Source organism: Agrilus planipennis, unplaced genomic scaffold, assembly GCF_000699045.2.
Source record: "Agrilus planipennis isolate EAB-ADULT unplaced genomic scaffold, Apla_2.0 scaffold15, whole genome shotgun sequence".
In the NCBI taxonomy this organism is placed as follows: Eukaryota; Metazoa; Arthropoda; class Insecta; order Coleoptera; family Buprestidae; genus Agrilus; species Agrilus planipennis.
The window spans coordinates 989,915-1,003,711 of NW_020438871.1; the positions used below are offsets into that span (position 1 = coordinate 989,915).

Here is a 13,797-nt window from a genome sequence, read left to right on the forward strand (position 1 = left end):
CCAGATAAGCCTGAGTTCTATAGAAAGGAAACTCTCTTTTTGTAGAGAAGAAAAGGTACGCACTTCCCTAATTTCTTGTGTTCTGATCATATTCTGGCGGAATGCTTAATTAACTTGTGCAATGTCGTCCTACAATATCAACTAAATTACTAAAATGATTTATTCATAATAAAACTTCGTCAACTTGTTCAATGATCTTGTTAAGCCCTCATTCCGTACCAAAATCTGTTTCATCTCCACTTACATATCTGTATATCATCTTCTTCATTCAACACCCTCCATCAACCTAATAGCGCACGTACAAATATTAAATAGGTACCTGTCTACCTTCAATCAACAAAAATAAAAACTAAATTTAAATCAGTCGAACATCAATCATATTTATTTCGACTTATAACCAAAATCGGTGCAGCTATCTCCTCTAAAAATACTAAACCCTGGTTATGGTTAGTAAGGTATGCTTGACTACCATGTTTAAACAGTTTAGGTATATTACAATAAGAAGCGCCACCACGATTAAAATATAGCTATGTAGGTAGCAATCCATTCAAATTTAGACAAATTAAATCATAGTAGGTTCTATAAAGAATTACATACGTTAAACTAACACCTAATTGTGAAGTTTTTATAGATAACTTGTAGGTAGATAATAATTACCTACATTTTATAGATAGGAATCCTGGGAGCGCCAATATTCCTTAGAGTCAGACCTGCCGCTATCCTTTTTTAAATTCAATTGTCCCCAAATTTCATTAAAACAATCAGTGTTCGTCAAATATACAATAACATCTAGTCAAGTTTTCGATTTAGCAATAATGCTTGCTATTAACACTTAGCTTTTTGTTGAGCCTTTTGGAGAAAGGGTATTTGTAGTATCTGATGCGTGTCTAATATACATCCGCGAGATTGTTTTCCTTGTAGGTATCTATGTACGATAAAGTTAGGGAAAAGGTTTAATATAAGCGGTGGTGGCGTCCCCTCGATTCAACTGAAGAGTTTTGATTTTAAATGCTGGATTAGCGTATTAACATTTATGCTAGATGTAAACTGAATGTGTGTAATGTGATGTATGTAACCACGTTAGTTGTGCGAACGCGTCATACCGTAACAATTGCCCATACGCTCCGGTGTATAGCAGCGGTACCAAAAATTTATTTTTTCTACACATCCACATAAAACTACACGTACGCTACAACTTAAATCTTCTTATGTAAATCTGAAGAAGTGGGGAATTACCGAAGCATTATAACGCCAGACTGGATAAAATTGTGTCCAAAAATATGTAACCTATTTTGTTCTTTCAATGTATAGAACAGGATGGATTGCAATATTAACGAATTATTTCTGGTGTGGAGTTGTAATGTTGGAATAAAGAGTTGCGTCAGGTTGATGGAACATTTTTGGGGTCGCTGATACATCACACCACTTGAGGAGTCAAAACGGCGTACACTAAACGCTACTTCGGTAAGCTTGAAATCCATTGAAACAGTCGCCAAATCCATATACCCGACACAAAGGCGGGATATAAACAAATGGTATCGTTATCAGTTCAGTAACGTCCCCGTTAAATCTAACATGGCTGAATTTTCAAAAGATTCTTTCCTTGGATCAACCAATGTAAAAAAATAAATAAAAACTGCAAAAGCCTGATTCTTACTTCGAGCAGTGGATGCTGGATATAAGTAATATTACGTACATATTTTTGACAATTTCAATGAATCGACCAAAGTAAAAGAAGAGGTATTAGGCATCTTATAATATGAGAAAAGAAGTGTATTATCAATTTGGAAGAATAAAGCTCAATGGAAAGATAAGTCTGCAACCAACCTATATCGATCGTAAAAGCTCAAAATAATAACTGCAAAATCCTCATCCTTACTTCAAGCAGTGGATACTGGATCTAAGTAATATTAAGTACATATTTTTGATAATTTTTCATGATTCAACAGAAGTAAAGGAAGTGGTATTGAGCATTTTACAATATGTGAAAGAGAAGTGTATTATCAATTTGGAAGAATAAAGCTCAACGGAAAGATAAGTCTGCAACCAACCTATATCGATCGTAAAAGCTCAAAATAATAACTGCAAAAGCGTTATCCTTACTTCAAGGAATGGATGCTGGATTTGAATACCTTTACGAAATTAGTTTTGATAATTTCCACAAATCGACCAAAGTCAAAGAAGAGGTATTCAGCATCTTTTAATATGTGAAAGAGAAGTTTATCATCAATTTGGAAATGAAAAACTCAGTGGAAAGAAAAGTCTACAACCAACACATAACGATGGTAAAAGCTCAAAACAATAACTGCAAAAGCCAGATCCTCACTGCAAGGAATGAATTTTGGATCTAAATACCTTTACGTACATCCTTTTGATAATTTCCATGAATCGACCGAAGTAAAAGAAGAGATATTGGGCGTCTTATAATATGTAAAAGAGAAGTGTATCATCAATTTGGAAGAGAAAAGTCGACAACCAACACATACTGATGATGAAAACTCAAAATGATAACTGCAAAAACCTGATCCTTTTTTTGGAAACGTAGAGGTAATTTACTTCTTGAATGGATGCTGGAGCTATAGGTATTTTTTATATGCACAAATTTTCGATAATTTCCTTGTATCAACCAAAGTAAAAGTATTGGTAAAGGACATCTTATGCGAATGAGAAGTGTATTAATTTGATTTCGTTAGGTCTTTATTTTGATGAAAGAAGATCATAAAACACCCTCGATGATTCATTGTTATTTATTTTACACGCCGTCATATAAATGGGTCGTTTGTAAAACGAAAAGCTGTAACAGGTTTCAGGTTATTATCTTTGTCTCCGTGTCCCAACACCTGATACCTTTAAATCTTGAGGGGTGGCCGTTACTGTTACGGCTGCTGCCACTCAACTACCGGCTAACCCTTTTTGGGATCAGAAATAATTAAAGCTACCGGTACATGCTCCCTGTCTCTCTCACACGCTGTTATTTGAGTTATTTGCCAACCCACGAGCCCCTAGTCAAGATATTTACTTGGTTGATGTCATCATCACTCACCAACCATTGAAATAGGAGTATTAAGGCACACACTCAGGTAATTTCTACCTGAATCTTTAACTATTGTAAGATGATAAAAAAAAAACCAAGAGAAACTGTTCTGTAGCACGAGCCATTTAGTGGGTAGGTAACTCAGGGAATAAAATTGGATCTTATTTGAATAATGACCAAGCAAACCATTTCATAGACGAGAAAAAGGTGAAAGTTGGAAGAAATTGATTGGAACTAGTTTATCACTTCCAAAAGCACTCAATCATTCGACTTTCGAAACAAATCGATTATGTCATATAAAACATTTATGGGTTTGTGAGAATATCTTTATTTAAATATGACGCAAGATGGAATTGGACTCAATACAAGTACTGTAGAAATCCCAACCACAAGGATTTTTGGTGGAGACGCCTGCCAGTCTGGATTTCATTATAAATTCTTGTCTGTTTCTTAGTTAATTATTGAAAAATTTCACAACTTTCATCCAATTTTTCAGGTAGTACTACATCATAACACGTATTTTGAAACAACACTTCAATTTGATGATATATACCACAACCGTTTTCGATAGGATAGAAGATTATTGGAAGAAAACTAACGCTCAACAACCACGATCCGGCAGCAGTCGACTTGGAAAAAGGAAAAATCCACTAGTTTCGGCGTACATTAACACAACTTGCACTTCAACTGGATTGCGGTGTACGAAAATTTGCACACAAGCAGATGGAAATATCAGAAGTAGAAGTTACGTTATGACGTTCGTGGCCAGTGTTAGTCAGTTGTATCTGGTAAAAGAGCATTGTCATGGATATAATTGTCTGATCGAAACGATACGAGTGACTGCGTTAAAACTGAGCAAAGTGGACGGCGCGGAAGCGTCGCGTCGACAAGAAGCAGGCTGAAGGTAACAGAAGAGGTAGAGCAGTAGTGGTGGTAGTAAATAAGCTGTGACAACAAGAAGGATCGCGTGGTAAAGAGATGAAATTGAGAGTGAAGTGGAAATTAGCCAAACCGACCGAATAATATCCGTGGATACGACGCGTTGTGGTGTCGGTAACACCAACCACGTGCTCATCAGAAACTTCTTTTCACATCTTGAAAACGACGCGCACCGACGACTCGATATGGCCCGGTGCCGACGTCGCCCCCTCCATGTCTTCGGTAACGCCCCTTGGCCTATCGTGACCCGAGTGTGAACCGGGGACCTCCCCGGCCCGCCCAGGCCAAGTCGGTGTCGGACGCGAGACCAAAAGGTCACTAGTAGAGGCTAGAGAGTACTGAGGGGATGACCTATCACCTCGGTCGCCACTGTACGTGCTCCTCTTGAGTCGTCCGTCTTCCGATCTCCGGAAATTTTCTTGAAAGTGACGACCTCGTCTCCGTGGCTCACGACGAGTGGCCAAAGCATGTGATAGCGGTCTCCACCAGCTGCTGACGATGGCCCTTGTTGCAAGCTCTTGGCGAGAGTCCCCGCTAGTCAACCCGATCCCGACCAGCTTGAACTCGCTGACCGGCGCGCTGAACCCGTTGCAGAACGCTCTTCCTTCGTCGTTGCCGACCAACATCAACCCCATCTCGGCATTACCGGCAGACAACCCTGCCGAACTGCCCATCGTTAATCGGCAAACGCCGTCACAAAATTCGCAAAATAGTGCCAATAGTGCCGAGAAAAACCAAAACATTGAGTGTGTGGTTTGTGGTGACAAAAGTTCCGGGAAACACTACGGACAGTTTACGTGCGAAGGTAAGTTCACATCACACAACACAGAACACCACTCTCCGGCTCTTTGATCACGCGCCAAAGTACCACCCACGACACCCCAAGCATTCTTATTCAGCTAATGAGCTACCCACGCCGTTAATCAAACATCTACCAATTATTTTAATTGATACCTGGAAACTTCTTACCGGTACTTCCTGAGACTGACCCTTCACCATTTATCTCACCTACCAGCCTACCTCATGGGCGATTACCTTTTTGAACGAGAGGAGACCAGAAAAACTATTTTGGCAAACGATAAACCTTAAGCAAGATTCAATATTCAGCATTAGTGTCTGACCATTGGTCTACCTCATTTCGTCACTAATCGTTTCTCAAACCAATTTCCACGGAGTTTCGCATCTACTGACCAAAAACTTTTTACGAGAAGGAAATGAGAAAATCCTTTTGGCGACACGCTAAAAACCTACCTAGTAGTAGTACCTACACTTTTACACCACTAACATTAACTTTAAAGACCGGGTGGTGTATCAGATTTCGTCACCTCATAACTCACTCATCATTTTCTTCTAAAATTCCCAATGTCATCATTGGTTCTTTACCCCAACGACCATAAACATTTACTCAATGAGAAGTAATCAATATCATCTCATCGACGATTTTCCTTGATAAATCTTCGTTGCCTTTCAAAGAAGAAATTGGCACACTTCAGTGAAATCTGGATGAAGAATTTTCTTTGATAATCATATCATAATTTCTTGTTCCTTATCCCAGATAAGGATGTAATGATGAATTGTCGAAATATAGTTTTAAATCGTATTTGAAAGGAAGCATTGGAAACGGCAGCTGAACATTTAGACTTTCATTTTCCGACGCTAAACTTTCCACTTTGCACAATATTGAAACCGAATTTTCGTAGATTGTTTCTGAGCCTGCACTTTATCTACTACATATCCAAACTTTTTGTAATGCAAAACTCATACAATAGCTCTGTATCGCTCCAAAACGTATTGGGAGAGACATCTAAAATTTCCACAAGGATCATTTAGAAGTCCTAAGAGGTCACAAGGGGAGTTATGGTGCCTTCCTTGCAATTTATTATCAGTGTAATGACCATGGCCATGAATGTATCTGTACAATATTAATTGTAATTCCTTTTGGCTACAATTACGTGAGCACAATCTTAACCAGCTATTCCATTGAGAATAACTGATCATTTCATGTGTATGTATCCAAATGGTACGTTTGGAAATCCAGATTAAATTTCTTATGATCTTTCATATTCTTGGATTTTATAATCTTTGTAAATACAAAGAAAATAAACACTATACTGACGTACAACTGAAAATCCAGAATACAATTTTCGCTAATTTCGTTCTGTCTCCATACGTGGATTTGAACCAGTAAATGGATGATAACTTCATTAACTACTTCAAAATTTAGGACATGGCTGCTATCATATTATTACAAGACAATGATTGTTATATTTGAAAATATAGAACATCGTTAGTATCCCTGATCTTCTTGGATTTGGAAGATAACTGTACAGATACATTTGAAAAATTAGAAAATAATTTTTGCTAAGGCTCTCATTACTTTTTCCTGCACGTGTAGGTATTTGGAAGATAACTCATTTACTTGATGGTGATACATTTCCAAATCTTGACAGTATCCCCGATTCATTGGTTTAGAAAATTTCTTTTAGGACAAACAGACGATAAGTTTATTGCTGAATTTGAAAATATAGGAGATAATTTAGTCCAATTTTATTGTCTTTTCTGGATTCAAGGCATAGAATTCTTGTATTCAGAAGAATTCCTTGGATATACAGAAGACAACTTTTTATTATAATACAAACATAATGTTTCGTGATGCATTGCTTGACCCCCTCCCCTGTTATAGCGCACCATAACATTTTACATGATCCTTACCCACCCCCAAACAACGTTACGTACCTAAGGGATCATTTCCAGTCCTTATATCTCCTATTCCTGAATTTGGAAGATTTTTTGGACGAATAGAAGATATCATTACTGGTATATCTGAAAGTCTACAATATGATGTGTGCCAATTTTATTATCCTCTCGCCTGAAGAACTCTCTGGTACAATAGGTGTTCATACTATAATACGATTATACACATTTTTTGTTTCTTTTGTTGTTTGGCCTGTGCGATAATGATTGTCCTTTTTTTATATTGGACCTTGTGATTTTTCTTTTTTTGTTCTCCGAAGAGACGGTCCCTTATTTTCCTCACGTGCTATGCCACCCACTTAGCCTCTCATCTATGTATCAGTTTTTAAGTTGCCTTTACCGTCGCATCTCTTCTCGACCATCTTCCACAAGACTATAATGCTATGTGGAAACCTGCTGAGATTCTAATTATACAGAACGCAACAAACCGACTTCAGCCCTCTAACTATCAGCTGCTATTTTGCTTTGCCTTCGGTTCTTTCAACCGTTGCATATACCGCAACTTTCACAATGCATTTGTTTTTCCCCGATTAAATGAGTCTTCTCAGATTTCGAAATGAAATACCATATAATGCAAATAACTACAAATAAAATCATCGGTAATTGTATCGATAATACCCCACATCTCCGATTTATTTGAAATTTCAGTATTTTGTGCAGTTGAGGATTTTTTATTCAATGAGGCCAGGTTAATTTCTTGTTCAACATCCTCACTGTCTTCATCATCGTAAGGTCGTCAGTCCTATGATTGATTGGACACGCACCTCCACTTTTTCCTATCCTGAGCTAATCTAATCTAATTTCCCCAAAACTAGAACATCCCACATCCTTAACTATTTGTGAACAGTAATCTAATCTAGGTCTACATCTACTCTTCTTAACTCCTGTTTCGACTTCTTATATGTCTCCATTTAGCCCTTCTTGCCTAAGAAGGTGTCCTACCAACTTATCTCTTATTGACTTCCATAGTGTTCTCTATTATTTCTAAAATCTCCTCATTTCTAATCCTCTCTATCCACAGTTTCCTCAACATACTAAAATTTCAACGAAACCAGAGAGGATGGGGTTTCAACGATACAATTTCCAAATTAGTTATCCCTTGCCTATATACAAACGTATCTGATAAAGTGAGACAAGAAATAAGTCTGAAATAAGAAGAAAGGAAGCCCTTGGCTATATATCATCAAATGCAAACTAAATACGTATTGATAATAATGATGGAGTTTTTTTATAATTAGCAATATTCTGCGTCGCGTAAATCATTTCTCAACAAGTAATGGATAAATTGCCTCTAATAGCTGATTGTAATATATTATATAAGTAAAGGTAATCTACGGCTGTACTGCAAGTATAATTGTGACTGAAAGCACACGTGACAGACTATTATACTACAAACTACATGTATACCTATCAGAAAAATCGAAAAGTGTACTCAAGTGTAATTAAAGGATCCTATCTTCCAACTGTATTGTGTGGTGATTTTACAAAAAAATCTTCTGTACCTTTCCTAGACTACATGACCCAAAATTAAACGATAGAAGCGAGAGATATTTTAAAATATCTTGGACCGTAAAATGCACGAGGGGTGGATCTTATTTCACACTTGAAAAGCATTGACTCCACCGTTATCCCCAAAAGGATGATGGTCAATATTTTCAATAAGAAGTAGAAGTCAATGAACAGGTGGAGTTTCGTCACTACGTAAACCAAGGTCATAGCCCACGAGATTCTAAACTGCCTCTACTGTACTTTTGAACCGCACTATACGCTAGTTAAAAACATTTCAGAACTCATATCATGAGGAATTCCAAGAAGCATTTCAGTTAATAAACCATGTGCAGCCATACGGCCGTTTTGCTTGCCATAAAATGGACTGGTTATTATAAAAACCGAAAGTTGCCCTCTTATATGCCGTGTTACCTGACCCACGTGAGTTTCAACCTGGCAGGTTATAGAAAAAAAATGTTGCTACAGTTCAAAGCTCATCATCCGTTGAGGTTTTACTACTACAACGGCTTCTGTCTTTCGTTAACTTAATTTTCTAGAAAATTATCAACTGCACTAAACGACATCACCTGTCCTATGTTTGCCTTTAAATATTCAATTAGATAAGAAAATTGTTGAGTATTTTTATACTGTTGTCCTAATTGAAATTGAAGGCATAGGCAAAGTTCCTATTAATAACATTCAATTAAATATTGTTGTTACACATTGACACAAGCATCAAACAGATATAATCACTGCTGTATGGAAAGTTTTTCTTGACGCTGGAATATTATGGATGAAATTTTGAAGTGATAAAGCTAGTGCAATTGGCACATAAGTCTATTATACGTGAGTGTAATCAGCATATGCCGCATACATTTGTGATTTATGATAACTGTTGATGATGTTGCCGCTATTGGGCATCGTTAAAATCAGTATTAATATTAATTTTATCAGCATCAGAATCCAAATCAAATTACTTAAACAGGTGTAAATTTATATTCCAACACATAATAAAATAACACTTAATACTTAAAATTTGTTGGTTCTCGGTATTTGCAAAAATATCAAAGATATTGTACAGAACTTCACCTTTCAATGACGCATCCAATATTTCCTAACAAGATTAAATAAAGGGGCACCTGCGTCTAACCCTCGGGGTTAAAGTTAACTTTCATCTGTCAAAAAGTTATTTTGTGTTGTCACTGAAACTTCACGAAAATTTCATTTCATAATACAAAATTTAACTTTTCAATAGAAAGTAAAAATGATTTCGAAGTATTAGATACACAATTAGTTAGTCTATTTGTAAATTGTATAATATCAGAAACATTAGACGGGCAATGGATATAAAAAACTCAGTCTTTTTACAGCACCAATATATATTCAAAGGATTTGAAAGTTTGCGTCTCATTGTCAATATAATTTAAGCATACTTACTTTAACCAAAAAGATAAAAACACAAATTATACCCTTACAGACGGAATATTTTCTTCAAAATTAAATGGAACCACCCTTGAGATGTAGCCCATCCAATAATAAAAAAGTAATCAAAATTGGTTCACAATTAGCAAAAAAATCGCCTAATATACACAACCAAAACACAGTCAAACTGAAACCCCTCTCTTTTTAGAAGTCTGTCGAAAAAAAAAAATTATTTCGTGATTACCTTTTTTTTTATACGACGGCAGTAATAATCTTCAAGATTTGAGTTCATAGTAATTAGTAAAAATTAATTTTTAATGGAGTTTTAATTTAGCTGTTAAAATGCAGATGCTTTAATTTACTGTTTTCTGCAAACGGGAATTAATTATTTTTTTGTCATCACCCGTTTGGAACTTCAGACCTAGTAGGGTAGGTGGAAAATATAACTTTTTACCGGGCTTGAGGGGAAAAAACCTGGATGCTATAAATTCGAAAAATTACCATAATGAATATTTATAAACAGTAACACTTTCACGCTGGTTTTAGTTTTCAAACGATACCTGTTTAAAATACGGTCAAAACAATTCAATGCATATGAAGAATTGTTTTCCTTTTTTAATTTATTTGTGCGAGTTATCATGATTAGATAACGGTGTAAAATTTTGAGCTTTTGAAGCAATCAGAAGTACCTAGTGTAATTAATGCTATTTGTCGTACATTCAATATGTAGGTACATCATAAATCGAATCGAACTTTAACGTTATGTTTATTTTCTGTCGTTATTATTGTAGGCTTAAAAAAGTTGAAAGCTTCTAAATGACGTGCCTCGTTGGCAAATAAAAACAGGGGGGTGCTACATTATGAACACACTAATTAAACCCGTCCTTTGGACGGATGTATACCGTTATCGATTGTATAGGGAAACCTTTGCTACAATAACCTAACCTAAACCCAAACCATTGGTCACTTTTAACTAAAACTTCCAATTAAAAGACAAAATTCTGGATTTTGGAAGTAGGGTCGTTGGTTACTTCCATCCTTTAATTAGACGTCTTAATAGTCAACTAGTTCCAGGCGTTACAAAAAGGATCACAATATTGCCTATGATGATCACTCCTGGATGGATTTCGTTTATCTAGTAGCACACCTAGCACAAATGCGAAGTAATCAATGAAACTTAATAAATACGAAATAGTTACCAAAATGTAGTACCTGTATATGCTGCATCCTGTAACGGTAATATAATTTGAGCTTGTTTTAAATTTTAAATAATGTCGACGTGTAGAACAATATAATCTATATGCGAAAGGCAGCATTTCTATCCTCTTTGGAAGACTATCAACTCAAAAGGAATCCTTACGAAGCATAATATTTCGTATGAAGAAAAAGTACGAACGAATAATATTGTTTCATTTCACATATGGTTTCAGTTCATTGAGCGAATACATTTCGCCGACAGATAAATGTAATTATGCATCAACTACTGACTTCACGTTTAACTTACCTAAATAGTTTGAAAGCAGAAAACAAATAACCAAAGGATATACCTACTGAAAGTAAACAACTAAATAAACCTTGCTAACCACTACTAAGTACTCTCTACATTTGTATGCCAGACGATACGCTTAAAGCAAAACAGTAGCAATTGATTGTCCTGAACTTTTACGATTAGAATTTTAAATATTGTATTATAGGTCAAATTTCATAGAAGGTTAGCACATTATTAAAAAAATCAGTTATCACAGCTTCCTTTAGAACCAATAATACTATTGCAGTTACTAATTCTTCCGAAGGCACTAAGTTTTATCATACCCCCTTTTGGAAACAAATTAGACTACTAAGACATTTTGGCATAGGTGTGCTACTTTAGCCATCACTAAGAACCACCCCTAATTACCCCGAAGAACTAAAACAGCACTACATTTTCATATGAATCGTTTGCAATTTTGTGATGTGGATGTGTCACCTTAACAGACGTATTTGTCATCTTTTGACAAGACTTGTTTATCATCATATATATTCAAAGGAGAAAAAAGTAACACCCTTAAAACAAATAACGATCTTAACTTTTGAGATAACCCCCTGATAATGCAGCAAAGCGTTTTTATTCGCTGCTCTTACGTTTTTGTCCTTTTTGTTACTCCAAGCATGTTGGAATTAAATAGAGTTTTCTATAGCTTTATTGCTAAAATGTTTTTATAAACGACCATTATTCTCACACCATTCCCCATGGTGTCATTATTTTTCTCCCGTGGATTATATCTTTCTTTTGAAGGGACTTCGCAACTTCAACAGCAGTCAAGTCAAAAAATGGATCTATTTCCTCCTCTGACATTTATAAAACTTACGTAACTTCTAATATAAAAAGACATCAAGGGCACATATCTTATTTAAATTGCACGCAAAAAATTTATTCATGAGTAATTATTACCTACAATTCGTTAACGTTTTCTAAAGACATCAAATATCATAAAACTGTTAGTGATTGCCTAATATTGTGTTCCGTTTTGTTTCAGGATGTAAATCATTTTTCAAACGAAGTGTTAGAAGGAACTTAACGTATTCGTGTAGGGGTAGTAGGAACTGTCCTATTGACCAACATCATAGAAATCAGTGTCAATACTGTCGACTCAAAAAATGTGTGAAAATGGGAATGAGAAGAGAAGGTAAGACACTTGCAGGTAAAAATATTATTAAACCATCAAACTTATTACATGCTACTTAAGGGTTTATAAAAATAAGACATCTACCTACATCGTTTAATAGGTAGTTACATTAAAACCAAATTAATTATGCTATACAAAAAGGATGGAACCAAAATTTATACAAATAGCAGTGCTTTTTGAAATTGCAAAATGGAAAATTAAATTGTAAAATAAAAAACCGTAAATGTACCAAAAAAATGTTACAAACATGGAAATATTGTTCATAGTCCAGTTTGTGATATGGTGCCTTTATAGACATATACAATGTAATTCATTTGCCAATTACAAATCAAATCCCAACAGACTAATTAACATTTAAAGCCTGTTTCGGTCGGTATGAAAATGGTAATAAGAACCTACATTAGTTGATAAAAATCATTAAAAGGTATTGGATGCGTTTTCCACCTTAGATAATAATTATAATTTAATGCTATATTTAATTGATATAGTCGACCTAAATGAAATTAATTCATAATGAAGCATAAATTAACAACAAATTTACCTTGGCACGTGCATGTGCATTTATCAAATCAATAAAAATTACAAGTATATCTATATAATGCCCATCAGCCATTCAAAGTTCAATATGGAGGAAAATGGTCCATTCGATCAACTTAAATAAAACCGTCTATTTATATTAAAAAACATTTTGATATTCAAAATTCAATATACAGGAGCATGGCCCTTTCAAATAACTTACTTAAAACCGTCTATTTACGTTAAAAACATTTTTCTATCATTAATCATTTAATTTACTAGACGATTTTCCGCCATATTTAGTTTCACAGATAGGAATGACTAAGCACGCTTCATATCGTTAAAGAAATAGCTCACCTACCTGCACAAAAGCTTTAATCAGCAAAGTCTCACTAGCACTTAGTTTTTTGTCTTATGAGTTCACACATCACATTACCACTTCGATACGATCAAAACCCGATACTTAATTAGTTATTGTTAATCAAATAATCCCATCATTATTTCACAAAACGTGTTAACACAACCGACACCGCTATCACTCACGCCTACAATAAAGGGCTAAAGAATCAACTGCAGCTTTCAAACAAGTGATCCTCCTAGTCACCTTTAAGAAATCTGTACAATTCGCCGAATTTATTGTTTACTGTGGTGATTTTATGACAGCAGTAAAATCAGCTAGATGACGTTGTTGAAAAAGTGTCAGTATAGTTTGCCGGGTTTATTTTCAAACGGAAATAAATTTGCACAAGAACCTAATCTAATTATTCTTATAACAATATGATAGTGTTTGTTGTGAAAATTAAAAAAATATCTAAAGAATATTTTGGTTCGTTCTTTAGGAGCAAATAATAAAATATTCCTAAATAATAAATATGTACACAAAAATACAGGTAGCCAAAAATATAAAATAATCATTAGAAGGAAGTAAATAGTTTGTTCTACTTTTATTAATAAATAAAAACAAATACCTAAATACAT

The 13,797-nt window shown here is 35.1% G+C and overlaps 1 protein-coding gene across 2 annotated transcripts in view; it reads left to right on the plus strand.

Moving 5' to 3' along the window:
- The first annotated feature begins 3,411 nt into the window (after positions 1-3,411).
- Positions 3,412-13,797, plus strand: part of LOC108735254 (steroid receptor seven-up, isoforms B/C) — a 32,742-nt gene continuing 22,356 nt past the window's right edge. Inside the window, exons 1-2 of one of the 2 annotated variants that reach the window (XM_018467128.1) lie at positions 3,412-4,778; positions 12,154-12,318. In XM_018467128.1, the coding sequence (XP_018322630.1) occupies positions 4,472-4,778; positions 12,154-12,318 (472 nt within the window). In that variant the 5' untranslated portion in view covers positions 3,412-4,471. The remainder of the gene's footprint in view (positions 4,779-12,153; positions 12,319-13,797) is intronic. The other variant, XM_018467130.1, reaches the window with a different exon arrangement.